This window comes from Megalops cyprinoides, chromosome 12 (assembly GCF_013368585.1).
Source record: "Megalops cyprinoides isolate fMegCyp1 chromosome 12, fMegCyp1.pri, whole genome shotgun sequence".
Classification (NCBI taxonomy): Eukaryota; Metazoa; Chordata; class Actinopteri; order Elopiformes; family Megalopidae; genus Megalops; species Megalops cyprinoides.
In genome coordinates, this window is record NC_050594.1 from 11,226,904 (window position 1) to 11,254,757 (window position 27,854).

Consider the following 27,854-nt stretch of genomic DNA (forward strand, 5'->3'; position numbering starts at 1 on the left):
GCTAACTTAAGTACACGACTCTGACTGGCACTGGCTAACTTAGCTAAAGGACATATCTAGTTAGTAGCCTACCAGAAATATCTTGGGCAAAGTTGCTCCAGCTTTAAAACCCCTTCAGAATATTAACCTCAATTGAGCAGCTGTCATAGATGAATGACAGATTAACAACAGTTAATTCATGACTACTGTTCATCTCTTGAACAGAGTTAGCAAGTGTCAGAGACAGCCAGGGTAACTTTGTGGATGAAGAGCTAACCCTAGCTACCGAGAAGCCATTGTGATGACACATGAATTGTAGTTAAAAGAGTAAAAGTCAGGATGACAACCACAAGTTAGATAAGTTGTGACAGTTTAACTGTAGCCTAAACTTCGGAAGAAGTTTTCTCAAAGCCATTGTTCCAGAACTCCCCTTACATAACAGAACCGTTCGCTTAATTTTCAGAGATGAAAATGAAACTAGTATCATTAGAAAACTTTTTTTCTCTCTTTTGAACTGAATGTGTCTTGGGGTGTAAATTAATTGATTTTAATGGACCAAGTCACATTTAATTGCACAGACCCACTGCACACCATTGGCTCTTACAAGCTGAATTTACAAGTACAACCTAATGTCCGACTACATTTTTACAACTACATTTATTCATTTAGCAAACAATCTTACAAAAGTACATTCAATAAGATTAGACAAGTACAGTGGCTGCAAAGATAATGAATCATTTGTGCCATCATTCAAAAGTACTGCCATTGTGGGATGCATAGCTATTAAATAGTTCCTGAGATTTAGTTTCTCATAGCACAAGGGACTGATGTGACTGGAACACTGTACTTTCCACAGGGTTGCACAGGTAAGACAACACTGCACATTCCACACAGCTGCACAGGTAAGTGAACACTATACATTCCACACAGCTGTACAGGTCAAATAACACAGCTTCTCCTCTCTCCTTGTGGAATAGCACTTCTGCTGTTTGTGACCTTAACCACCTTTACCAGGCACTGCACACACCCTGCACTTCTCATAATGCTTATAATCAGCCCTGTGGTTTTTATTCTCACTTCTGCTGACTACATTACTGTTATGATCTGGTCCTGAAAGATCCACCAGGGAAACAGCTGGTCCTGCAATCATACCCAGTGTGGGAGGATCCTCATAACAGGGAGAGAAGGATGGTATTTTCTGAGAGATGGTATTTTTAAGTCAGAGTCAGTGTGAATGTTACAGAGCTCAGTGTTGGAATTCAGTCACATCTTGAAAATACAGCACCCACACACACACACACACGAACATAACCCCCCTCTCCTACCACACCACATATACACACACACGCAAACACACACAACCTCCACCCCCACACACATACATATGCATACATGAACACAGCCTCCATAAAAAACCATGTCTACAAGTTTTACATGACAATTTAATTCTCAGCATCCAAACATGTATCACATCTACACTGGCATCAAAATAATATGCCAATAATGGCAAACTAACAAAGAACCATCATCACACCACTACTGGCAAAAATATATTTTTCCATACTAATCACAGGTGTACCAGCATGCCAACAGATAAGTAAGCAAGCATTTATTAATATTGGTCCACTAAAGGTTATTAGTCGGCCTGCAGTCAGCATTTATGCCCACATTTTTTTGCCATTTTCCATTATCAGAATTGAAACCATAATCTCCTACCCCAATGACAAAACTCCATCAATCAGGGGTAATGAGAGGTACAAAGATTAGTGAAGGACAATTTACCAGAAAAGACATTACATTGTGTTATGTAATACTGTACATGTGATAAAATTCTTATTGTGCTGTAAGAATAAGAAAATTATTTTTGATGTGCTTGGATTTAATATCTTCAAATATATGCTTACAGCTTACTAGATCTCAAAATAGCTGTTTGCTAGAAAGTTTGCTATTGCGTGCCAAAATGCTTATTTCACCAGCTGGTGTTCAGTTTAGCCAAAACAGCGAAGGTGCTTATCTCATCGATGAATCAGGGACTATGCAAGAAAAAAGGATTAACAGGGGCAGCTGGAACGTACTAGCGAAATGCAGGCAAAACCAGAACAGCTTTTTGTGTGAAAATGAAAAGGCTAGAATGAAAAAAATGTGAAGTAACTACATCATACTTGCTCTCCCCCCCCCATTTCAAATGATTTTCTATGTGCTCATGTGCATAGCCATCCAGTTCCCTGACTCTGAATTGATTTGACAGGTGCAGTCTTACATGGCTAGTAAAGTGCTGAGCAGCAGGACAGTGCATCCTCACTAAAAGGCCTGGACGTTGAGCAATGTGCTAATTTCACTGCACTGTGGAGTGTGAGTTCACCTATTAACATTCACCCCCAGTAATTGTCAGCTAAAGAAGCTGAAGGTGGGCTGTAGTCTTTCGCATAAATAAATTAGGAAATGTCTTAGGACTTAAATTAAAAGGTACGGCTATATCATCAACAGGGGTGGGTTTAAGCAGGAAAGCACCCAGCAGTGCTACTGGGGCAGCTTGTCAACTGCAAACCCCATAAAGACTATGTTATGGGAAATAAGAACAACAAACTGGATTATGGTGGCTTGCTTACATGCAGAGGCATGCCATCAATGGGCTTAATACTTGATAGTATATGAGTATATGTTGGCCAATGACTTTGATGCTAGTTGGTCACTTTAGGGCCACTGTTATCTTGCAAGCTGTGAACAAGCCCATAGTCAAAGAAATCTATCCTGAGCTAGCTCAGAATGGCTTAAAACGGATGCTGTAAGCAGAAGAGAAGTTAAAATATACTAATTCATACTTGACAGCTATTATGACTGTATTCCTCTTAATGTTAGATCAACATAAACAAGGTCTTCACAGTGCACACTGATAGTTGTTTTTGAGTACTGTACTACTGTGACTGTGCTCACCGACACGCGCTGTACCTGCTCAGCAACTTTCACAACTACTTAAATTTAAGACGTTGTAACGGCGTCGTACACAATTACAGATTACTGCAAGAAACGCCTGTACGCCGGAGCACGCTTAACATAATACATGACATCTGCCTGTCCGCACAAGGTCTAGACTGCATTAATCTGTAAAATAACACACGCTCGCTTTTTCAACACAAAGATCACGCGCCATTTCAAACAAAATTATGTAATACAATATTCAAATACAATCACTCAATCAAATAGCATTACAAAAAACACCGCTTTGCAACATGTCGTGTACGACCCCGATCTTATCAGATGTAATTTCTTTCATAATAATAATAATAATAATAATAATAATGTTAGACACACAGCCAGAGCTGCGACGAGACGGTCAGCACGCGTCCTCAGATGCCATTGCTACCGTCATATATTTTAATTTAATATTTATTTGCACTTCCATAACACATCGTAGAATAATTTTATATTTTTGACAGCTGAGTGTTCTCAAAGACATTGCATGAACGGATGCGAACAAATAGGAATGAAGGCAAGTTCCGTGCCTTGCAATGTCACATAAGGCAAAAAATATTACCAAACTGACATTACCATATGTCATTCGGCAATGAATGGACTTACCCGCTGTCTTATATCAATCATCACATGTCTCGTTCGCTGCTGTGATCTTATTATGTCTATCTGATTACAGCGAGTACCGTCATGCTCCTGCAAGCGCCATGTTTCTCCTGCTCCGTGCATTAGCGGTGCTGCACTGATCTGAGGACAGCTGACTACATCCGGGCTGCTGCGGAGCCGAACCTCTGCGGGTCGCGAACGGGAGGACCGGAACACCTGAGAAGAGACGTTTGAGGGCGGGAGGGGGTGGTTGGTGGGGACCACAAGTGTTGGGTTCACTGTAAGCTTTGTTTTCTAAACACGTACACAACCATTGGTAGGTGCAGTCGACCAATTATAACGTCTTTTTATAAGACAGATGTGGCCATTCAGGCTATGATTCTCCACAGTCTATGCAATGTAGACGCTAAATAGGTCATACAGTTTGGCTATGAATCTGCTGTAGACTATATGACAGCGTTATTCCAACGTTCCTCCTGAACTGCCTACTGTAAATCATACTGACCGACCTATACCAAGAAGTGGAGGAATACACATCAAGGGGTATATTGATTTGCCATGTTCCGTGTATGTTTTGTTTGGTTTTGGACGCAAGTGTTGTGCATTTTTGAGTTTTTGAATAATTGTCTAAAAAAAAAAAAAAAAAAAAACTTGATTTTGAAAGGTGACGACTAAATTACTCTTTACAGAGATTTCTGCTGTCTTTGTTCCAAGGAAGCTATAGGACCAAACTGAGTCAGAGCTTCTCAATTACTGTATTGAGTAAATATCGTAGACATGTCCTTACTTATTTTTAACCATGATGTTTTCTGGGTTTGTTGACATTGAGGTGAAAGAGGGGACAGTCACACCTGTTGGTCAGGCAATGTCTTCTTTTATGTCTCTGGAAACCTGGACTTTGCAGACAAGGAAGCAACAAATTCTCTTTGTTGTCATCTGTACCTCATGGATGTTCTATACAAGACTGTTCTATACAAGACAAGCCACAGATAGAGAGACAGAAGGCTTGATTAAAGTGTCCTTATGTAGAGAATTGGAGTGACATTTTAGGTCCAAACACTGTTTCCTTGAGATGTTTCCATATTCCAAGAAGATAATGCCCCCAATTCACATTGCTAAACAGATTCAAGAGTGGTTTCATGAACACCAAGAACTCAAACACCTCCTGTGGCCTCCCCATCACCAGATCTTTCTCCCCTTAATATGTTTAGATGAAAAACTGTTACTAATTTAACTGTAAATTAAAAAGGGTTCCCTTAAACCTGTCATATATAAGAATATAAAATTTTATGAAATATATAAATACAGCATATTTTACATCTGAACGTTTTCTTGAGGGAATTGAAAAAAAAACCTTGAAAATTCAGATCCAATCAGGACAAAAATTGTTCCCTGAAAAATGTGTCCGATTTGTGGAAAGCGTGATTCTCAAAGCCAAGCGACTCTTGGAAAACAGTGAAATGTTGTGGAATGGCATGAAAAATCCATTATTTAGTTTCATCAGCTACAGTTTGGGGGCAACTTGGCAGCTGAGCAATACCATGGGAATTTTAACTCCATTGCAGGCCAAGATTCAGTCAACATTTGTCCTTGAATTTGACTAACACAGTAATGCAAGAGTTTTTTTCTTCACATTTTTTATTAACATTGGCAATTGCTGAATTGACTGAACTCTATTTGTGAATAAAAAAAACACTTCCATGTATTTGTTAGTCAAATTTGAGGACAGTTTTAAGTCCTGCCTGAATCCAGGCTTCAGTGCTTCCCCTATGCTAACGAAGACAAGGTCATCTCAGGATCCCATTTATTATTACAGCAAACCACTGAAGGAACACATTTTGAATCAGCGGAAATCATTTAACGGATAACAGGATGTTTTTTTCTTGACATTTCAGAAGTCTACAGCACACTTTACTATCATATTGTGATGTGAAGTGGCTGTGGGTGCTACACTTAACAGGATTTCCATATCATGAATCATAAAAAAATCATGAACTATCAAGAAACAAAACTCTTTCCATGTTCAGAATAAAACATCATTATCAATTTAAAAAGGAAGAGCTTATTATACAAAATAAATATTGAAAAACTCAAATGTTTCAGGTCCAAAGTCAATAAGGTCAGGAGAAAATGCATGATTACATTTACATTTACTTGGTGCCTGCCTTGGGCATACAGAAAAGCCTCCTGCTGCATGGTGCCTTTGGGCCTCTAATTGAGCCATTCTGGTGAAGAGGCTTTTCTTCTGTTCTATGGGCTTGGAACAGATGTGTCAGGAAGAATTGATATAGAATGGAGGGGGATGTCTGAGTTCTGGTGCTTTCCTATGTAGATATGTAAATTAACACAGTTTTTTCTGTTAAATCTTGCAGATTGTTGTTTTACAAGCAGAGGTTTTAAATTCATGTCCAGAAAAATACTGCTGCCTTTTAAGCACAATTTTTTAAAATAACATTTGGTTTAGAACATATCTAGATGAACTATATTTATTATTGCAGAGTGACACAATCAGGTTAACATTAATGTGGGCAGTAAGTTTTTGTCATTGAAAACAAAAAAATATATATTTTGCCAATCTTCCAATACAGCGTTTATGGATAATTTGAGACAGTAAATGATCAGATAGCAGTATTGCTGTGGCTGTCATATGTACCGTACCATACACAGCTGAATACAAAAACTACTAACTGCTGTACTAAAAACTACTTCTGGAAGAAACAAGACTGGGACTAAGCAGAGCCTCACGAGCTCACAACCTGATCCCAGTGCAGCCCAGACGCCACATGGACTCAGTAAGCCACGTATCCTCTACTGATTTCTGTACAGCGCAGATGCGATGTGGACTCCAGTAAGCTGATCCCTGTACAGCCCTTACACCACGCACATCATACTGTCCCCGCTGCAGAGGGGCTACTCCATGATTCATTTACACTTACGTTTTAATAAGGATGGTCTATGCCTCCGCACTGTACGCGTTTTTTACTGTGAAAAACTGTAGTGTTCCTAATGCTCCACCAGGTGGCAGGAGACCACATGGATTAGGAGATAGGGAATTCAGAGTGAGATGCTTTAGCTCAGCGTTTCTCAAACCTCTCCTGGAGACCCACTGTCCTGCATATCTTCTATCTATCCTTGCTGCTTGATTAAATCAGGTGTGCTCAGCTAATCAAAAGTGCCACTGATGAGTTTAGTCAGGTAGGTAGAGCAAGGATAGACAGAAGATATGCAGGACAGTGGGCCGCCAGGAGTAGGATTGAGAAACACTGCTTTAGCTCTCGGATTGATGATCATTCGTCACTAAGGGATCAAGAACAGTGAAGTTTGCATTGATTTGTTTTGGTGTGTGCCTTTTAGAATGGCAAACAAGAATATACCTGTTTTTATAAATGAAAAGCATGTTTTTCAGTCTGTACTACACAAACTGCGCACAAACTAAACCTTTCACTCGTAACAAAACTGAACGTTTATTTATAGTCCTTAAATTCTCAATAATAATCCTTTAACATCCAACTGACTTTTACATTTTTACATGCAAAAACAGCATTTTTAGAGATATGATATCATGAACAGGGCTAAATGAAGCTGAGTTTAAATAATCATTAATGATTGGAAATTATTATCAGCCCCTCTGTAGATTATACTACACACATATCAAAGTCATAAGGCGTTATAAAGTGTTACATAACTCAGTTCCCTTATGCATGCATAGATGAAAATATGAGAGTGACTTACAGTATGTGTCGCTTGTGAAACTCCACTTCCTAATGAACCTTTGTGTCACTCGTGACATGACACTTTCATTATAAAGCATGGCATAGGCACCACAAATGCACTGCCATTGCTCATGTCTACCTGGGACATATTTTCTGTAATATTTGCATGCTATTTCTCCAGTCTACATAATGTGCTACACCATGCACACATCATAGGCTGTTATGAACACATCATAGGCAGATGAGTTATGTATTATAATGAGGATGACAGTCTCATTGATCAGTGAAGTTAATGGCTATGGGTACTTCAGCTTCAGACTTCATTTCAACAGTGACAGTAATATACTCTTCTCAAAACAGCAGATGATAGAGAATACTTGTAGAAGTCAGCATAAAAATGCACTACTTTGAGGTTTTATGCTTTTATTATGACTTTCTTCCCGGGCGTTTCCATTGTCTTTGAGTGACAGTAGGACTCCTAGAACATTCTGGGCTCTTTCTGTTGTTAGTCACACCTGTGTTCACCCGCTGTCACCTTCAATTTACATCTACACAAGGAAAATGGGTAAATATCAGAAATACGACAGGACAAAGACACAGTGAAAAGGGTAAATATCAGAAAGATGATTGGACCAAAATGCTGTGTGTGAGGTCTGCAGAACGGGTAAATATCAGCAGAAAGATGGCAGGACCAAAACATTGAGTGAGATGTGTGGTGGAAACACTGCGCAGCATTTTTATTGCATAGAGCCTCTGTACTGTTTGAAGCAACATATCTATGCGCTGACACTAGGAGCATACTGTATATGACTTCTATCTGTGAGGGATTTTCTGTGACCGCAGTGATTGCATCAAAATGCAGCTGAAAAGCCATGAGAAGAGACAATGTAAAGCAATTCTCTGTTTCCACAAAAGGAACTTGTGTAGTTATCATCATGACGATTACACAGGAAACACTGCTACCATTCCGGAGTTTTACTTTTTGTTCAATCCTCTTACTTTTGTATATTAAGTTCCTCACAGCACATATCCCAGTAACCAATACATCATTTTCACAGTAGATCTTGGTCTACATATAGATATCAAGAGTAGGATCAAGAATTTCCAAAAGTGGTCCCAAACTGAAACAGAGAAATAGATCAAGTTTGACTGTTGGAAAAAATGCTATAATACACGTCTATTGCAGATGGTTCAAGAAAAAAAAAAACTTGCTTAAATGTTCATGCTGAAAATCTGGAGTCATGGTTAGACCATCAAAGCGTGGTGGTTTCCACGGCAACCTCCCCTAAAGTGACACTAACCAATGAACACAGGGAAATGACTCAGCTTATTCTGACAGCATGACTCAGCTTATTCTAAATACTTCTTATCCATGGCACTGGGCATAAACTGGTATTTTACTTATTTCATTATTATCATCTTATTTCAATGGTAAATAAAAAAAATTCAGGAGAGGCTGAAACTTGTTTACATTTTCATCTGCTTTGAGAGGCATTTTTCATGTTTGGAAAACAATATTTTTTGCCTTGTCTCAGCAGATACTTCAAAGTTTAATGTGTTTAGGACACTTGAAGTTTGAAGGATCAGAGCAGAAGATGCTAGGTAAAAATGACTGGCAGGGCTATACCAAAGGGTAATTAAGATATTCCATGTAATAGTTTTAACAGGATTGAATATGTTGGTGTGGCATTCAACCCAACCAATCTGCCATCTGGCTTTATCTTTCAGCTAATGCATTTTTTAGGTAAATTAATGCAAACATGTTGTTGATTTGCATGAAATCACAATGCTATGTCTATGGATCCAGAATGCAATAATTGCTTAAATTGCTCACTGAAATTTCAAGGATAAAGCATCATGGCAGCTTAACTAAATGCTGTGTCCATTTCAGTGTAGCGGTTTCCAAATGCTAACCGAACCCTCAAATCAGAGCGATAGACTGAATATAGTTATTTCATATTTCTAAGCAAATAATCAAATATTACATGATGTTAGATTAAACAAACTAAATTGCTGTTGTACTTTAAAAGAAATCACACTGGACATAGTCAATGAGGACCTTGCTGCCAGCTTGACTACTCTGAACAGCGGTAATTAAATATAGCTGGCTGATTCAGACATATTGTGTAATTATGCATTATGATTCTTCTCTATGTTGACAGAGATATGTTTGTAGCAATTTGTTAGTAACCCATCTGTGAAATAACCCATCATGAAATGTTTTCAGGAATCTTCTCCTCTCATTTGAACAGCTTGTGTAGTGTGAGTGGTCAATGGGAGTGTGCATGTGCAGTAGCCTGATGTGGCCATTGGGGCCCAAAATGTTGGAGAGGGTTCACTGCTTTAAAGAACTCTGTGACAAAATTCTCATTACAGCACAGAAATGTGCTTCCAGCCCCATCACAGATACATCAGCGGGAAATGCCTGAAACAGAGACAATGGTGTAGGATGAATGAATGTTTGCAGTATATAACACGTGGGGATTTCCACACAGGGAGCTCTGAAAGGGGGGGAAGGTTATTAAGAGAAGTGATTTGCTGCAAAGCAGAAAAGATCTATTTTCTGAGACATGTGCGCACATGTGAGAGTGTGCATGCGTGTGTCTGAGTATGTGTGTTTGAGTCTGTATGCATATGAGTGAGTATGTGTGAGCCTGTATGTGTGTGTGTGTGTGTGTGTGTGTGTGTGTGAGTGTGAGTGTGAGTGTGAGTGTGAGTGTGAGTGTGAGTGTGAGTGTGAGTGTGAGTGTGTCTGTGTCTGTGTCTGTGTCTGTGTCTGTGTCTGTGTCTGTGTCTGTGTCTGTGTCTGTGTCTGTGTCTGTGTCTGTGTCTGTGTCTGTGTGTGCATATGCCCCCTGTGCCCTGGAGCTCAGACACATTTCATCATCCATTTCTTTCTTCAATATCCTCTCAAGAACTTTATCTGAGACAAAGTGCATCCACCGGCACAGTGTTATGTAGTAAGGCCGATAGTTGACTTTAAATAAACACAGAGGATCAGCCAAGAAGCAGCTACTGTCACTAAATCTGGTATCTCCATGTTAGCAACATATTGTCCCTAAACCTAAATCTCTATGGCACAAAGTTTCTTCCATCTGAAAAGTAGATTCTGGATGGAAACATAAACAAATCTGCTTTCACTTCATCTCACATGTTCAATCCATTTTAATCCTTCCTTGTTTCATTTGCCCAGCCATAACATTGAAACCAGCTGCTATTCATCATTTTCATTATTAGCTGCTAGCACCTTTCACTAGCTTTAAATTTTATGTGATCATGTAGCATAAACATTAAAAACTTTGATTACCTGTGTGACATGGTTTAGCACATAAAAGAGTAAAATGTGTTTCCCTAGCATACATTTACCCCAATAGCTTTGTAATGAGCTACAATAATCACACAGTATTAGCAATAATACAAATTAATTATAAAATTAATTACAAAAATGATAAATTATAATAAAACAAATGTCTCCTACAATATGATCTTAATGGTAACATGTTGCAGTATTAACAATAATCTGTCCTGTATTACTAATTTTAAAATATATTGTAGGATTTGCAATCTAAATGAATTATCAGGCTTTGAAAGGTCCTACAGGATTCTGTTCACTCTGATCTGTGGTACAAAAACCAACACAGCAGATACAATTGATGAAAGAATTACTGCAGTTCCAACAAGGCAAGTTGAGCCAACATCCCCACACTAGCTGTGGATGAACATTCGAGAGGGGTAGGTTCGTACTACCCAACAGTGAAGGAGAGATTTTTTAAAAAATGAAAAATTCTATATGCAGTCTTGGTGCTCCAGGACTGCCTATCATCTATATTTGATGGGCTCTCATTTATGATTTTTTTTTTTTTGTCTTGAAAAATGCCTGAAGCATACAAACAGACTGCCTGCATCTAGGACAGGGGAAGGTGTGGTGCAGCACTGAATCGTTTTGGAGAGATTTCAGTGACAAGTGAACCATTCAGAAGAGGAGCAGAGAGGCGGGGCGCTGAGATGTAAGAGTCACTTACGTTCACAGACCGGAGGCTGGCCACTCCAACCTGACTCTGTACAGACTGTCTCCTGTGGGCCTTCCAAGCGGTAACCATGGTGACAGGAGTACAGCACTGTTACTTTGCCAGATGAGGAAAAAAACTCAAAATCTCCATTTTCTATGGCTGTGGGGGGACCACAAGCCCCCAGCGCTGAAGGAAAGGAAAAGATACTTATCAATAATTTGTGTGTGAATTTTTGAATGATATAAAATGTACTGTATTTCTTTCAGTATTGAACATTTCTTCTTAAAAATTCACTGAAATTTTTATAGAAAATAACAGGCTGTTGAAGGTGATCCGGGAGCCAGTCCCTTTTCCTTTTTTAGGTTGTAATAAGAGCAGATTGTACATTATCTATATGATCATCTGTATTAAATATGGCTACATACTATACAGGTTATAAGAGAGATGATTCAATGAATTAAACTGTCACCTTTGCTGGCATCTTCACGCCACGCCTCCAGGTTGATCTTGGGAACGTTGTCACATGACAAGAAGTCTTGGGGGTATCGTCCCTTTCTGAAGGGGTCACGGGGGACATCCTTCACTCCAGTATTTTCACAGATGACTCCGGACAGTGAGTATCCTAGGAGTTCCTTTCTCTGTGTCTTCGTGAAAACACCACCATTCTCCCACCAGAATCTTAAAACACAGAGCCAATACCACATTGTTACTGACTAAATTACAGTAACAGTAACCACTGAGCCCCTAGCAGGATTTCTCCATAGAGAATCATGTGCTATCTTGAAAAGTGCACTGATATGCTATTGAGTGAATTCATCATTTACACAAACTTGTTTGAGATTCTTGTCTCCACTGATCCACCTATTAAGTTAGCAGGCATGAGCCTGTGTTCCTTGAGTCACTTTCAAAGGTGTTTTGCTGAGCTGCTTAAAAGAAAGCTGTTCTGATGGAGATGATGACTTCAAGACTTTAGAATATTAAGTCTACAGTGTACAATTCTTTTTCTTTTGATGTTTAATCTCACACCTTGATAAAGCAATGTGTACAGGTATTAGACCTCCACATGCATCCACAGAGTTTTAACATGCAGTGCACAGAGCTGTTACTGCAGTTAGGACCCAAACAAAATGACCACCAGTATTACAGCTGTTTTTCAGCACAAAGAAAGCTGCCACAGTGGCCACGTTATGTAGGTTAGGGGGCCCAGGGCATAAAAAGCACTTAACGGGTTGAGTTTCCCTCTCTCTGAGCTGCTCAGAACACACTTGAGTGCATTAAATCAATGTTCAGAGCAAACAACCAGAAAGCAAGAGTAAGCAAACCTGAATAATGTCAATAATGATAGTCTCCTTCAATAATATTAGCAAATCTCAAGCTCACAAAATATATTGTGACATTGGTTTAATTGTGTAAGGGATTGGTGAAGTCAAAATGCCTATGTTACCAACAAAACATTTCAAAGCTCCAAGGGAGCTGCCGTTTTTAAAGTTGCTGGTTTGTTGATTCATATTTTATCAGCACTGTTTGTATTGATTCTCACTCCTCTGTAATCACTCCTGTAATTGTCTGGGGATTCAAACATGCATCCTCTCAGACTACAGTATACATGCATCAGTACAATGTTTTAAAAATCAATTTGTCAGTCAGGATTGCATCTTCAAAAATAGTGTCCAGCTTTCAGTTATGTACAATATAAAAAAAAAAAAAGTTTATATACAGCGCAATATACTGTATAGCATTGCCCTGTGTATCAGAGTACCTGTCTCCGTCACGCAGCATCTTCATCTGTTTACCAATTAGACAGGCAAAGAGTGGGCCTGTCCTAGCCCCAGGTAAAGGGTCCTCTGCCACTCCGCCGAGCCACACATCGATGTTACTGGGGTGTCTGTACAAATCTATGAACTTCTTCACTAAACCAGGGTCACTTATAACTGATCTGAGATCTGTGAATGTTTCTACTCGATCCAGTCCACAGAATTCTCTCCAGTCGTTGTATCCTGTAATGCAGCAATACCATCACAGATCCCACATTAAACATGCATAATCATATTTTGGAATTTTGTCTGCTGTTAAGATAACACACAACATATATGACTACACCACAAAGAGGATTTTAAAAACGGATGTAACCCATCGTAACAGGTTTTAAAAAGTGGGAAAAGCTCTCTGTGAGAGGCGACTCTATTTTACAGTAATACCAGAATCCTTTCCTTCTATCATGTAGCTTGTAAGATACATCCAGAGGTGTGGTACAGTGAAAGAAGGAGCCAAATCATAAAACAATGGGAAACATGATACAGTTTTACTGCATATCGCACACACCTTTCCATTTAAGGTTTAGTTTGTCACGCTCAGTTGCATTTCAAATAAAATGTGTTAAACTATCTGTTAACTAAAGCCAAATCAATTCTGTTTGGACTGAGTGGACCAAGAATTTCATCCTGCAGACACATGCATAATGTTCTCTGTGGCAAGTCCCCCAGTACTGTACTCTGAAGTGATAATTGGGTTATGTAGGGAGCAGTACTCAAATCACAGCACAGGAGCAGTAGCTGGTCTTTTTTCTTTGCTTACCGTGAGGCACAAAAGGCATGATTAGCATCTAATTTTAAAAATAACGAGCTGTACCAGTTTGCATGGAGCTGAGGCAAGAGCAAGTATGCAGGCAGCCATTTATTCATCTGAGTGCTTTACTCAAAGTGTTACACATGCGTTGGACTAAACTCACACTGAACCAAACTCACTCTCCCTCTCCCTCTCTCTCTCTCTCTGTCTGTCACACACACACACACACACACACACACACACAGAATGATCCAAAATTGCACACAAACTGCACCAATATTACACACACACTGCACCAAAATTACTCACTACTGTGGAACCAAAATCAAACACAATGGGCAAAGAACCCACACAGGCACTGTCCTTTCGGGACGAGACATGAGTGGCCCTGCAGGCACTGTGGGCCCTCCAGGACCAGAGTAGCACTGGTGCACAAACACGAGAGGGGTCTCTGCGGGTGATCACTGACCTGCAAGGCCATGGTCACGACCCCGCTGCAGGTTCATAGCTATCAGATCCAGCGCTCCAGGAATGGACCTGACGACCAGTCTCTCGGTCAGCTCCGTGGTCATCAGGTGGTCAGGGCTCACTGCCGCAGCTGCAGTTGCCAGCATGCCCCTGAGCACCGGGTCCAGCCCCCCTGACCAGAGGATGCACAATGGATTATACTGTATATATGATTGTTTTCACAAAATGAATTTAAATGCTAAAATACAATAGTGAAATTTTGTAAGATAAAGAGAAACTTTATATATAAATCCCCAACTTCAAAGAAGATCTGACATTGCGCTTTTTCATATTCAATGATATATGGAAATTTGTCTCCAGAAAATATTCATACTGTGAAAAATCATCCTGTGCTTTATCTAATAGGTTTCTGTGGACTGTAGAAAGGGTAATGTGGATGAGGACACAGCGGATTGTTATTAGTGTATAGAGCAACCCTGACCTCCACTATACCTGCATGCTTTTAGAAAGATTATTTGGAGGACCCTGCAATAGAGAGCGCTCAGTAATAATGAGCTCAAACTAGACTCTGAATGCAAACTATAGCCCTTTCCATGGCTTCAGGGAAGCACCTAGTGTAAGTATATATGTTTCAGCAAAGCCGATTCGTACCTTCTTCCAGAAGTCTCCATGGACTGAAGAAGGTCTCATGCAGGCTCAGAGATGGATAGAGCTCATGCTCCTGAAAGTTCTCATTCAGTCTCCTCAGAACGGGAGAAACCGTGGAGTGTCCAAACCGAAAGGCGGCCGTCGCAAAAATGTTAGAGACTGTGGGATTCACTGAACAGTCGTATCCTCCATAGACGCCAATGTATTGCTCAAAAGCCTCGGGCCCAAGAATTTTAGGAAGATAGTCCCTGAAGGTTATGATCTTAAAAGAAATATGAGGTCAAAGTAAGGAGCAGACTTTTTTCCAATAATCCAAATCAACTGTACAGTGTATATGTACTCATTTATTATATATTTGCAGGTACCAGCAGGGATGGCATTGAGATGGTTTATGAACTGTATATAACAGTCAAATGAAACAAACATTCCATTACCCAACAAAATTATCAGTAAAATTGAATTTTCTCGATGACATTAGATTAATATTACTGATGACTGTAGATTTAAGATTTAAAGTTTATTTAAAGTTCATTCAAGCAAAGCAAGACCTGGGTTTCCTTCATGGAGCTTGAGCATATTCTGCTTTTCTGAAATGGTATTGCATATTTTATCTTCAAGCTATGAGATGAGATAGAACTGAACTTTTGCCTTTTACTAAACAACTCAGAAATCCATCTGCCCTTATGGCTTTTGATAAAAGCACAGGTTCACCCCCAGAAGGTTCTCATTTGGCAGCAATAGTGCTGCAGACCTATACGCTGCCCTCATCCAGCACTGGAAATGTACAAAGCAGAGCTCAAGTCATGAAGGGTGTGCAGTGAGGGCAGAGAATTGCTTCATATTCACTGGCTTTGTGAAATCCCCCACCGTTAAAGGAGTACTCTTCGGAGTACTACCCCAGTTCCCTGATTCCAAGGAAAGGGACAGTGATCACTGACACAGATTAAGCTGTTAGTGTGACTGAGTGGTACAGCCTCCCCTGTGCCAGTCTGACAAAGTGACTCTGATGCAGCTTCCTCTATGTCAGCATAACAGAATAGCACACCTGGAGCTGATGGGTTTGGCTTAAGGTTAGGGTTAGGCCTGAGGTTAGGTTAAGCACTGAGTTTGGTTAAGTAATTGCTTGGTGCAGGGCTGATGATCATGCGGGTCTCCTGGTAGGTGACCTCAGGGCTGCAGTGTGGGTTAGGTTAGGGTAAGGATTACGGTTAGGGTCAGGATAAGGGTCAGGACCGACCTGGTGCAAGGCCCCAATGATCTTGCGGGTCTCCTGATAAGTGATCTCGGCACTCCAGTGAGGGTTGAGAGACTTCAGCATGTTGCTGAGACGGTTGTGTTCCCTCAGCCACAGGGTGTGCAGGGTGGAGAGGGTGAGCACCTCGCAGACGCGGCTGTCCCCAGCCTGCAGACACTCCGCCTTCCCGCCCGGCTGGTGGGCCAGGCCCGGGGACCTCGAACGCGTGGTGCTGGGGGCGAACGGCAGGTGCGGCCGGCCGTGATCCGTGAACAAGGTGTTGACTGCGAGGCAGCCAGCCGGGCTGGACAGGTTGCGTAGCTGGGCCTGCAGGGAGGGGCTATGGCCGTACACGGTGGACGCGTCCAGAAAAGATGTAATGCTGTTAGCCTGCTCCCTCTGCAGGCCCTGATGGAGTCTGTGGAGGAGCACATCGGCGGCCTCAGACGGGCAGGCTGGAGAGGACCGGAGGAACGGCAGGCAGGCTCTCACTCCGGACAGTCTGTCATTTGGGGGAATCTGTGGAGGCATAAAACATGGTTTTTCTGTTGCCTAAGATCACCTTCATTTTATTCAGCCTTCATGTCATTTAGGAAACATTTTATTGAAACTCCCACTTGCATATCTTATATAGGAATTTTAAAAGCACAATGTTGCTGTTGTCATGCTATACAAATACAAAGATCTGGCTTAATACAGGAGATGAAGAGAAGTCCAACATCATCAGGTATAAACTGTTTGGAAAGGATAGAACCAGTAAAAGAGGAGGTATGATAGCCCTGTACATTGAAGAAGGATTATGGTCTTGGATAATATCAAGAAGTCTATTATACTATTATATACTATACAAATGTACATTACAGTAGGCAACATGTTGGAGCTGGTCAGGAAAAGCCATAAAATACATATAATTCTTACATTTCTATCTAGCTAGTTAGCCAATTTTTAGGAGCATAACCAATTTGAAAATTAAACAAGCCAAATGAGCAGTTTAAAAGTTAAGTTAAGTTAGTTAAGTTATAGCATTTAAAAGTTCATACTTAAAAATATTGTCATCAATTAACATTTCTGTCACACCTGTTTGTTTACCCTACAATTAGAGCTAAAAAATCTTTTTTTTTTTTTTGTGAAAATGCAGCCAGTGTGTGTTTATAATTTGAGTAGGGAGAGGGGCAGGGGGTTGACTGGTGGCTAGGGGTGCTGGGGGCTCTCAAGAGCTCTTTCATGCTTAGGGCACCAAAAATGGTATCACTCGTATTGCCAATGAGATAGTAGTATCATCACTACTACTACTATATTAGTATTATATGTCCTTCAAAAGAAGATAGACAGTACCATAAAAGTCACATTTTCTCAAGCATCAAATGTGCAGATTAACACAGGAAAGCACACAGACAGCCACTGAAGATACATGAATCTAGGAAGAAGATAAGAGATGGGACTAGGTACCTTAAGGAGAGGTATGGTGGGTTAGAGAGGAATGCTGTGAGTACCTTAATGGGAAAGCAGGAATTGGTGTTTTCACAAGTCATTAGACAGTCTGGCTGTCCCGATAAGACAGCTTTGTTTGTACTCTGCGGGGTGAAGGAAATGTCATGGTCTATGTACTGGCCCCATTCCACCAGCAATTGGGAATACACTTCATCCGCCAGCATGCACTTGCTGGAGTTCTGCATCATTGCGTTGCTAACTTCTCTGACCTGTTAAAAGTTACACAAATCAAACCTACTGCATAACATGAACAAACAGTGATAACCCATTTTCTTTAAAGGTGGCCTCTTGCAACAGATATTGTCTTCTTTGGGTCGCTGTCCAATAAAAATGCTAATTTCTTCAGCAATGAGTTTAAATGTTTTCCTGTCATAATTTGAGTCCATTTTTGTATGTTACTGGATTGTGCTGGTACTGTCAGTTCAGGGGAGAAATGCGTTCTTTGATAAAAAGTCATATAAGTCTTCTGCCTGATGAGTTTGGAGTGCAGAGTACCACCCTACAAAAGGCAAAGCAGTCCATTTGTTCTGTTGCCTCCGTGGAGACTGTTGTTTACTTATAATAACACTTGAGCAGGCTAATCAGTAAGAAGACCCTGAAACATATTAATGTAATTTATATCATTTATATCTTTAGGTTTGTCAAGAGACAGAAGAGACAACATTTGTTTTAAAAGAAACAAAACAAGTAAGCATGTTAAGTAATGGTAATCACTACGGTAGCAGAGTAGGGCAATTATTTTCAGTATAAATGCATGCAGCCTATTGTGCTGCTTCTGTTTCTCATAATATCCAACATTTTTATTGTATTGCCATTCATAACCATTTTACTGCAGTTGAGCTCACACAGACACGTGCACTATGGAGTCAGTCTTAAGATCAAAGTCAGGAGAAAGCAAAGAATTTAGGCAGTGTTATTTACTCAGAGGACAAACCGTATTTTGGTTTGCTGGCACTCACCGTGGGCAGGGGGAAGCCATTGTAGAAGCGTCCGCTGTGCCAGCCCCTGGGGCTGCTTTCCCCATCTTCGTACTGTGCTGGAAGCCATCTGGCCAGGGCATAGTTTGCCGCTCCCCAGAGAGGGTGATGTCTAAGCAAACAGGACACATTTACTACTTCTAAATACACAGGCAATGTGCTAAACACACAGGGGGCGGTGTGCATGTGTGAGTACACAGACATACTGAGCAATAGGTGTGTGTGCATGTGTGTGCCAAATGTTCCATATTATTATACTATACAAAATATACCATTGAGACTGTATACAGTGTATATGCTGTGCATGTTTTTGATGAAGCTGGCTAAATACATCTCACATAAAAATCTTCATTTAAAATAACACTGGGATGGAGATATCCATAAAAAATACATAAATGTTACCAATGATACCAAAATGTTTCAAACCAAGGAGTAAAAAATACCACTCGCCATATTTTTTTCCCCACCCTGCTTCCTCTTATAACCCACTTCTCATATTTATCACCTGGGGGGTTACCATGAGCTTACACAGACAGGTGCGCATTTGGCCATAGTTCGTTTATTTTCCCAGTTCTGGGGTCACCAAAAAATACCAAAAAAAAAAAAAACGAGAAACAGACTTAAGTCAAACAAAGACAACCAAAAACATCTCCAGCTACCTGCCCTCCTCATTCTGCATCCAGACTGGTTTTATCACAGGCTTAATGAAGGAAACAAAGTACACCTGGACTGATTAGCAGCTGCTGTCCCAGGTCCCGAGGCCTCATGACTTAGAAAAACAATTGCTGAGGAAGTTGGAGGGAAGAGGATCTTTAGCCCCTTCCACATTTACGTTAGCCTCTGGTTAAGAGGGATAAGCAAGGGATAAGCAACATTTCACACTTGCACATTTGAAAGCAGGATAACACCACCTTTAGCTCAGGGCTTATCTGATCATGCTCCAGAGCAGGGTTAGCACTGATATTTTTGGGTTAGCTGTAGAAATCACTCTAAACACAGTGTCAAACTTGCCAGTCTAAAAGGAGGGTGAACTACCCCAGGGTCAATCTTAGCTCAAGGATAATGACAGTGTGAAAAGCCCTTTTGAGACTGAATGAGTGGATATTTGAATTTTGAGATAAATTGGGTAAATTTGTTAAAAGGAACAAGGAAAAAAATATTGAACATATACATTTAAAATACATCTCTAACTATTCTGAATGAACCCAAATGATAAATGATGGACTCAAAGACTTTGCAAACCATGGCTCTGTGCCATTTTGGGGTAATACACTTCACCAACTCTGGAGAAGGTTCTGCTGTGCTGGTTACAGGCAGGACACTGATATGTTTGTGTACTGATATGTTAGTATCAGGTGAGGGCACCAATGGAGTGAATGGAGGTGGACTTCCTCTATTCACAAGGACTGTCCTCCTTGTGACAGACTCTGGTAATTGGTATACCCTTATGGCGAGGAACTACTTCACTAAGTGGCCCAAGGCATACAGAGTTCCAGACCAGAGCACAAAAACAACCACAGACCATCTAGCAGAGATGATCTGCCATTTTGGGGCACCTGAAGAGCCCGCTAGTGACCAGGGGTGGAAGGGTGTTTCAGGAGACGAACCAGTTTTAGGCGGTGAGAACCCCTCTCCACCCCTCTCCAGCCCCACAGTGATACACTAGTGGTTCAATTGGATCTGTCCTTGTGTCCAAACATTAACATGACTGGTTCTATGGGCCTTCACCTCCACAGAGGTAGACACCTGTTTCATTGGTGTTAAGCAGGGAAATGCTCCACAAGGACCACAATTTAGCCCAACACCAGGCTGGGGTGAGGAGCAAGCAGAAGAGAGCAGCCATTATTGGGGTTAGGCACTCATTTCTGGAGAGGTGAGGCTGTTTACTCCTAGACAGAGGACTAATCCCCAAACTTACTAGTTAATATGTAGGACATTGTACTATACTGGAGCTGTTGTCAAATGTGGTGTACATGGTAAGGTGGTGGTGTTTCACTGGGATTGACTGGCTCCCTATCAATCCCTGGATTCCTAGATCTCTAGATTCAAAATCTACACAAGTAAAAGTAAACGTATTATCATTTAAAACACTCAAAAAGAACATCCTGGAATCCATGTTATGTCACACCACTGTTCCTTGTACTATTTCACCTTGCTGTCATAATTCCAAGGTGGTGCAGACCTTTTACAAGCAAGCTCTGAGAGTGAGGGAAACGTGAATTCTGTGTAAATGTACCTGATTGTGTTGTACCACGGCAAAGCCCGCACTATTAACAAATGGCTTGAATCACATAATATTATTACCTCTGCGTGTAGGCAAGATTTCAGGATAACTTGATATCCCTCATGTTCCTTTTTACTACTGTCATCATGGACAAGGCATAGCTCAAATGAATTCACAAAGTTAGGCTCAGAGGTATCATGAAAGATGACCACCACCAGTATTCCTGCATGGTATTCAGAGTAAGCCCTGTAAAAATGTGTTTCTAAATGCCTAGTCTGCAGACCTGTGTCTGGCCACGAGAAATTTCTGACCAATCCTTCAGTGCCCCTTTCCAAGCAGGTACCAAACTAGCAAAGAAGCTAACTGTATAGCTGTATAGAAATTTTAGTGACTAGCTTGTGTAAATGTGACTTCAATTTATGCTTAACAGACAGTAGTACACAGGTTGTCATGGCAACACAACATCACATGGTCTACTTAGTTCACATAGGAGACAAAGCTCAGTCAGAGCAGACTGTGTGGATTTTGACAGCTAGATTGCCAACCAACTTTATTTCTCTTTCCAAACAACAAATCTATTCAGCTACAGTTTGGTTGAAAATGAGGATAAGTGAAAGGGCAAGCAGCATGAATTTAGCAGCTCAATTGCGCTTAACAATAGCGCTCACTTGCACTGGCACAAAATAAGGGCCCCCAATGACATCTAATTATATGAAAAATGTCACATTCCTATACAATCCTATCTTTAATATTCACAGCAGAAGGCTACATTAAAAGACTAAAAAATACCCTATGAGCTACAAGAGCAAAATAAAGGATGAAAAAAAGGATGTTAAAAGCAGTAGACCCCTCGTACTGGAAAAAACAATGACAAAACAACATTGACGTCAATGCAGACATCCAACAAATTCCATACAGAGTCATTTCACCAAACATAAAAATGTTTCTGATGAGGCTCTCTCATCCATGCACCTGTTCTCTCTGACGCAATGGCACTCCAGTAGCTGGTATCCATGCTCTTTGGGTTTGCTTTCCTGTACTATAATTCTGTAATTCTGTCTGTAATTCTGTGAAAGTGTTCTGTGACAAATTAAAAGATACGCTACAACAAATAAATTTTGGTTGATTGATTGATTGATTGGCTATACACCCACTCTTAACTGTGGCCAGACTGTCCCTGCACCTATTCTACTGCGCCTTCTCTATACCCTCTCTACACCAAAATTCATTCTGTGGAGGCCATTGTGCCAGTTTCACCCCACTGTATGTAAATGCCCTGATGCAATTCGGTGAGTATACCCACGAGCCCCTCTTTTATGTTTAATTCTGAACATCAAGAGAATTAGTCTGAAGCATATGAACCTGCCATTGTCTTAAGTTTAGGAGTTTGGGTTCAAAGGCTTCAAAGTTACTTTTTGAAAAGCAGAAAATGAAAGAGAGGAATGTGAAATGTGAGAATCCTGACGCTCTCCTCCTTATTGTGCTGGAGGAAGCCTCACATGTGCAAATGAGGAACGCTTGAATTTACAGCAAAACTTTTTTTAACACGTTTAACTATTTTACCAAAGTTACTTTTGTCTCTGAGCATCGTCTCTTTGAAGTTACAGAATGGGGACACATTGACCCAGTGCTAAAACTAAAACCAGCCTCTCCACACCCCCTCCAAACCCTCTCCATACCCCTTCCAAACCCTCTCTATACCCTCTCCACAGCCTCTCAACCTCCCCTCCATCAAGCTTTGTCCTCCAGAATTGCAGTTAGTTTCTCTCAGTTAATGCCACAAATACAAAACAACTGATGTAGATTAATTCTCTTGAAGAACATTCTGATATTTTTGAATGGTGTAGCCCCTTGGCTGTGCATTTTGCATTGCACTTACAGTACCAGTCAAAAAAAGAGTTTTTTTCTTTATTTTTTCTATTTTCTACATTTTAGAATAATAAAGTTATCAAAACTATTAAACATGTAACAAGAACTTGTAACAGAATTGTGCAATAACCAAAAAGTGTAATACAAATCTAAACTATCGTATATTTTAGATTCTACAAAGTAGCCAAAACATATTTTTTAAAATTATTATTTTTTTAAAGGAAGTCATACATAGGCATCTTCACTATTTATATGTGTCTAACACAACAATTTCAAGCATTTAAGCATAAGTCTATGGAACAAAATGATTTTGAATGCATCTTTCCCATTCCCAAACTTTTGACTGGTACTGTACATATCAATCTAGGCACACACTAGGCTATCTGAGCATTATGTTTGGCACTGACGCTTGTTCGTCTGTGGTTAGTGGAGTCCTGTTGGTGTATCCTCTCACACCACTTTATTATATGCTCTGTGGAAGTCGCTCTGGATAGGAGTTTTTGATAAATGACAGTAACATAATGTAAAGTAATATTTGCACACGCTCACACACACTGGTGCAATTAATCAGACCTGTTGTTACAGACTCCAGAGATGGTGCGGTACTGTCTGGCCCGGCAGTCCGTGGGACAGGTACTTGGCTGGGTGGGGTGAGGGCATCCAGACTGGTTGAGTGCCAGCTCCACCTCCTCTAATGCAATAAGCTCTGCAGGAGAGCAATACCACAAACCGTACACCGATTAGAGACAGAGCAGTTATGTGTTCTGTTGCTTTTTTATTCTTTGTAATTATTCTTGTGTTATGTTCCTAATATTGCACTTGTATGATCTGTTTTACTTTAGTTATTCCCATTGCTCACTGTAGTTGCCTTGTGTTTTAATCTTTATTTTATGTATGTTTATGCTTCATTTTTAGTGTCACCTTTTGTTTTCTATTACCTGGAAAGTGCTTTATATGAGATGTGTCTCTGTGTCTGTTTTTGGTAATTTTTGGTATAATTTAACAACCTATTCTTTCAGGGTTTTGAATCTGGCTACCTCTGGGTTTCATATTCATTTTGAGCATTGATTTCAGATATGCTGAAGGTCTTTGTTTCTTCTTTGTGGAAACTCACTGATTGGCTCAAGGTCTTGTTTGGTGTTAGACTGTCTGGCTCCTGTGAAAGCTTGAATGTTTTGAGTTTATTCCTTACTATTATTCTTTCACTTTGACCTGCTGGTATCTCTAGTGTAGCAGAGGAGTACACCTCACCTTTAGGTCAATGAGACGGCTAACCAGTGTGTGTGTGTATATGTGCGTGTGTGTGTGTGTGTGTGTGTGTGTGTGTGTGTGTGTGTGTGTGTGTGTGTGTGTGCGTGTGTGTATATACAGCTATGTATGCATTTTGTGTGTATGTGTGCATACGTGTGTATATCTGTGTGTGTGTGCTCATGTGTTTGTATGTGTATGTGTGGAAGGGTAAGAGTTGAAAGAGTTCTTCACCTGTCACCATGGCATCACGCTTTCGCCTCTGCCTGGCTCTGTCCTTCAAATCCATCAGAGCCAACTCCAGCATCTCTGCCGCCCTGCCCCTTGCCAGCGTCTCTGGGTCAGTCTGCCGCCGGAAGGGATAGGAGGGGATGCTGTCTCTACAGGCCAGAACACAGCAGAGAACCAGCAGATTCAGATTGGAAAAGTAGACCAGTGAGAGCGGGAGTGTAAGCACTGCTTACCCTGTGGTGCTGTGACTAATAGCCGTGTCCCCTGGCCAGGAACTGCCCTGGAACAGGGAAATGAGAGAATCTCCTACCCTTCCTCTGAACCCTACAGGGAATATAGCATGAGAACAGTCTTTATTCCATTCAGGGTCCAATGTATTATCATAATTAATAAAACCAGATCCATCACAACAGTTAGGATTATGGGATAGCTTGTGAAATAAGAGCCATAGACATCATATTCTGTATACTGTACCATGAAAGTTAAATTATAATTAAAATGTTATAATAACAAATACATTATTCCTATATTCCTCCATTATTATAACACATCATACTTACAGTAATGACTACACAATATTTTCATTTCAAGTATTTTCATTTTCAAAATCCATTATTTTTGAGTAGAAAACAATGTCACATTAATTGAATATAAAAGAAGATAACAGAGGCAGTTTACCTACTTTGGAAATGATCAGCTTCATAACTTGATAGAAATATAAATAGAAGGCAGGCTATCAGAAAGGACGTAATTACTTTGATATAAGCAGCCATATGATTCTGTAATGAAATAAAAGGATCTTTATGAGCAATTAAATGTGTCAGTACAAAAACAATGCAACTGCAAGCCTTTCTGATAATTACAAAATATACACCTCATGCGAGTACCAAAATAAATATAACTGGATTGAAAATATAGAAAGTATAAAAATACTAATTAATAAACACATAAAAATTATTAAAATGTAACTCCTTAACATACAGAACACTGATGCTTAGACAAAAACAAATTACAATCATCATTAAAGCAAGTTAAAGCTGCCCAGTAAAGTGTGGCGGAGTGCAGTGTCACTAACCGTGTACTGAAATTGGCTCAGTGCTGGTTCTCCACTCTTAGTTTGCACTAGCAGTCTGCTGGTGATGTCAGTAATCTGAGGAGCATCTCTGCTGGTGATGTTTGTAAGCTGAGGGGTGTTTCTCAGTCAGGCTGGACACGCCCCTGTTTTGCCCTCTTAACAAGGCAAAGAGTACTTGAACCCTAGGCTTCTCCCACCAAAACACTCATTCTGAACTGTGCTGAAATGGACGTCATTCCACTGCCAATTTATTCATACAATACATTCATGTGACAAGAAAGACACTTCCATTGTGAATACATCAAGGCAAGATATTTACATTACTATAGGTGTGCTCATGTTTTATTTTATTTTAATTGGAAAACATTTCTGAAATATCATCCACAGATAAACATGTTATAATTTGTTAATTTACATTTTATATTCATTTTACCAATTCAAGTTTAGAATGTAAACAAAACCACTCCATTCTGTTGTTATCTACACTGTAAATAATATTATCTAAATTAAAGTCCATGAAACACGTGTTTGTTGAAATGACCCAGTACATGATGTTGTAGTTCATTTACAAATCCAGGACCAGTACGTGTTCTCATGCTATCAGCACTATCCAACATATCAAGTACACGTGGACCTGGGCATTATCGGTCACGAGGGAAAGCACTCATTGACGTCAGGGACACGGTCTGTAAAAGCTGCTCTCTGATGCGTGTGTGTAACAAACACCACTTACTTTGAGCTCTTTCCTTAAGAGTGGACAGAATATACAGAACATACTCCACATTACATTCAAACATGCGTCAGTGCCAAGCTCACTGCTGAGTTCATAAGACCACGGTTCAACACAATATACCTAACAGAAGAAAACAGGGCTTTAATGAAAGACGCCCGATTTTGTTTTTAAAATGAAATGCATGAACAGATGAGAGAGAGAATGAGAAAGCAGAGAGAAGATTCTGGTAGAAAGATCAGCTGGGTTGTCAGACTTTTTTCCCCCATTGGCTTTCCATAGCCTGTAGTTTGGCCCTGTCAGCACAGAGTATATCATACAGCTCTGGACTAGGGTGGAGATAGTTGCACATGCCTGGAAAAAAAGAGGACATAGGGTATCAAGAGCAGATGAGAGGGAGGACAGGAGAGAACATGCAGCAGAATCAGGTGACATATCTTGGAATCAATCCACACAAGGAAGTGAAGAAGTAACCGCAGATGATAGAGTGATGAGGCTAAGGAAATTGGGCACTGAGAGGCCGGTCTCAGGCAGCGAGGGTGGAGAGGGGAAGAGTAGAAGAGATATAGTGGTGATCAGAAACATGGAGTGGAGTAACTGTTAGACTAGAGATGGTGCAGTTCCTGAGAAAAATAATCAAGTGACTGGAGCAGGGGGAGGGAGTCAGTAGTCTGGGGGCTCTCAAGCTGGATGTTGAAGTCTCCAAGAGGAATAAGCGGGGTCTCGTCCTTAGCAAAGGAGCTGCTCAGCACATCCAGAAAGCACTGAACACAGAGCAAAGGACCTGGGAAGCAGAGGATGAAAATGGACAACGCAGTTGGGTTAGTGACCATTACAGAATGAAATTCAGAAGAGGACAGTTCAACATTAACAATCATGAGAATAAGAATAAATATTAATATGGATAATAAGAATGAAATTTCAAGTCAGAATAGATGAGTACACCTGCACCACCACCATGTTCATATGGATATTGTGTATGGGTGATGGTGTATGCGGAGGAGGGCAGCAGGTGCAGCAGTGTTGTCAGGGGTAACCCATATTTCCATCAGAGTGAAGAACTGGAGGAAGACAAGGGAGACATGAAGGGAGATGAAATCAGCTTTTTGGGTGGCTGGCTGACAGCTCCAAAGGCCACCTGCGATGGTGAACTGGGTGCTTGGAGACTGTTAAGGTTAATACTACTGCTACTGCTATTACTACTACTACCACCACCTCCACTACTACTGCTAATAAGGATAATTTTAATATCTTTATTTTTATAGAACCTTTAAAACATTGCAGCTCAAAGTGCTTTATTAGATTAAAAGAAAAAACATTTTAAAATGAATAAAAAATACCTGGTAAAACAAAAAGGAGACCAGCATTTACTTACATACAGGTACACACATGCTCCCTGTACTTTGCTACTATTATTTTGAGGGAAGTAGAGCAAAATATATATCTAGCGTACTAGTGCGTACCTCATGCCTTGGTTCTGATAGGAAGCTCTGTGCCTCTGTGATATCATTGCCCATTGCAGACAGTGACATCCCGCTGGTTCCTGGAGAGTGGGAGAGCCTGAATGTTCTGGTCCAGAACACAACTGCCAGAACACGACTGACAAACAGCGTGAAGAGAAAAATCACATTTCCCTGCCAATTCAGTTTAATATGCTCTGCCTAAACACCTCAGTGATTCCATTGTTTTAAAGATTCCCATGCCTACCAATGTTTTGCTGAAACACAGTGTAACATACTCAGTGGGGCTGGCCAGAGCTGCAGTGCTGAAAAGTATTGCGTCACGCCCCAAGTGGACTTTGAATTTATGTACTGTA

General features: G+C 40.5%; 2 protein-coding genes across 2 annotated transcripts in view; both read right to left on the reverse strand.

Annotated features, from left to right (window-relative positions):
* LOC118786728 (serine/threonine-protein kinase PAK 5-like) overlaps positions 1–3,677 on the reverse strand; it is an 18,374-nt gene extending 14,697 nt beyond the window's left edge. The window contains exon 1 of the mRNA XM_036542015.1: positions 3,559–3,677. The gene's annotated coding sequence lies outside the window, so the exon portion shown is untranslated. The remainder of the gene's footprint in view (positions 1–3,558) is intronic.
* On the reverse strand, positions 3,638–27,570 carry tpo (thyroid peroxidase). The gene is made up of 13 exons (XM_036542210.1): positions 27,502–27,570; positions 26,684–26,802; positions 24,237–24,382; positions 23,328–23,460; positions 18,644–18,773; positions 17,687–17,893; positions 16,197–16,712; positions 14,963–15,221; positions 14,313–14,483; positions 13,038–13,275; positions 11,748–11,956; positions 11,291–11,464; positions 3,638–3,771 (listed from the first exon to the last, which is right to left on the reverse strand). Exons 1-13 carry the CDS (start codon positions 27,568–27,570, stop codon positions 3,638–3,640), a joined length of 2,505 nt encoding a protein of 834 aa, XP_036398103.1.
* Between the last annotated feature and the right edge of the window lie 284 nt (positions 27,571–27,854).

Bases quoted from the DNA above. Each gene is read 5' to 3' on its own strand.
- tpo (XM_036542210.1), bottom strand. From the start codon at position 27,570: ATGTCACTGTCTGCAATGGGCAATGATATCACAGAGGCACAGAGCTTC. The intron at 15,222-16,196 runs GTCGGTCCTGAC...ATTTCTTTTAAG, and splicing joins TCATTGGGGCCTTGCACCAG to ATCATAACCTTCAGGGACTA. The intron at 3,772-11,290 runs GTAAGTGACTCT...GTCTCTTCTCAG, and splicing joins CCAGCCTCCGGTCTGTGAAC to GTGTTCCGGTCCTCCCGTTC.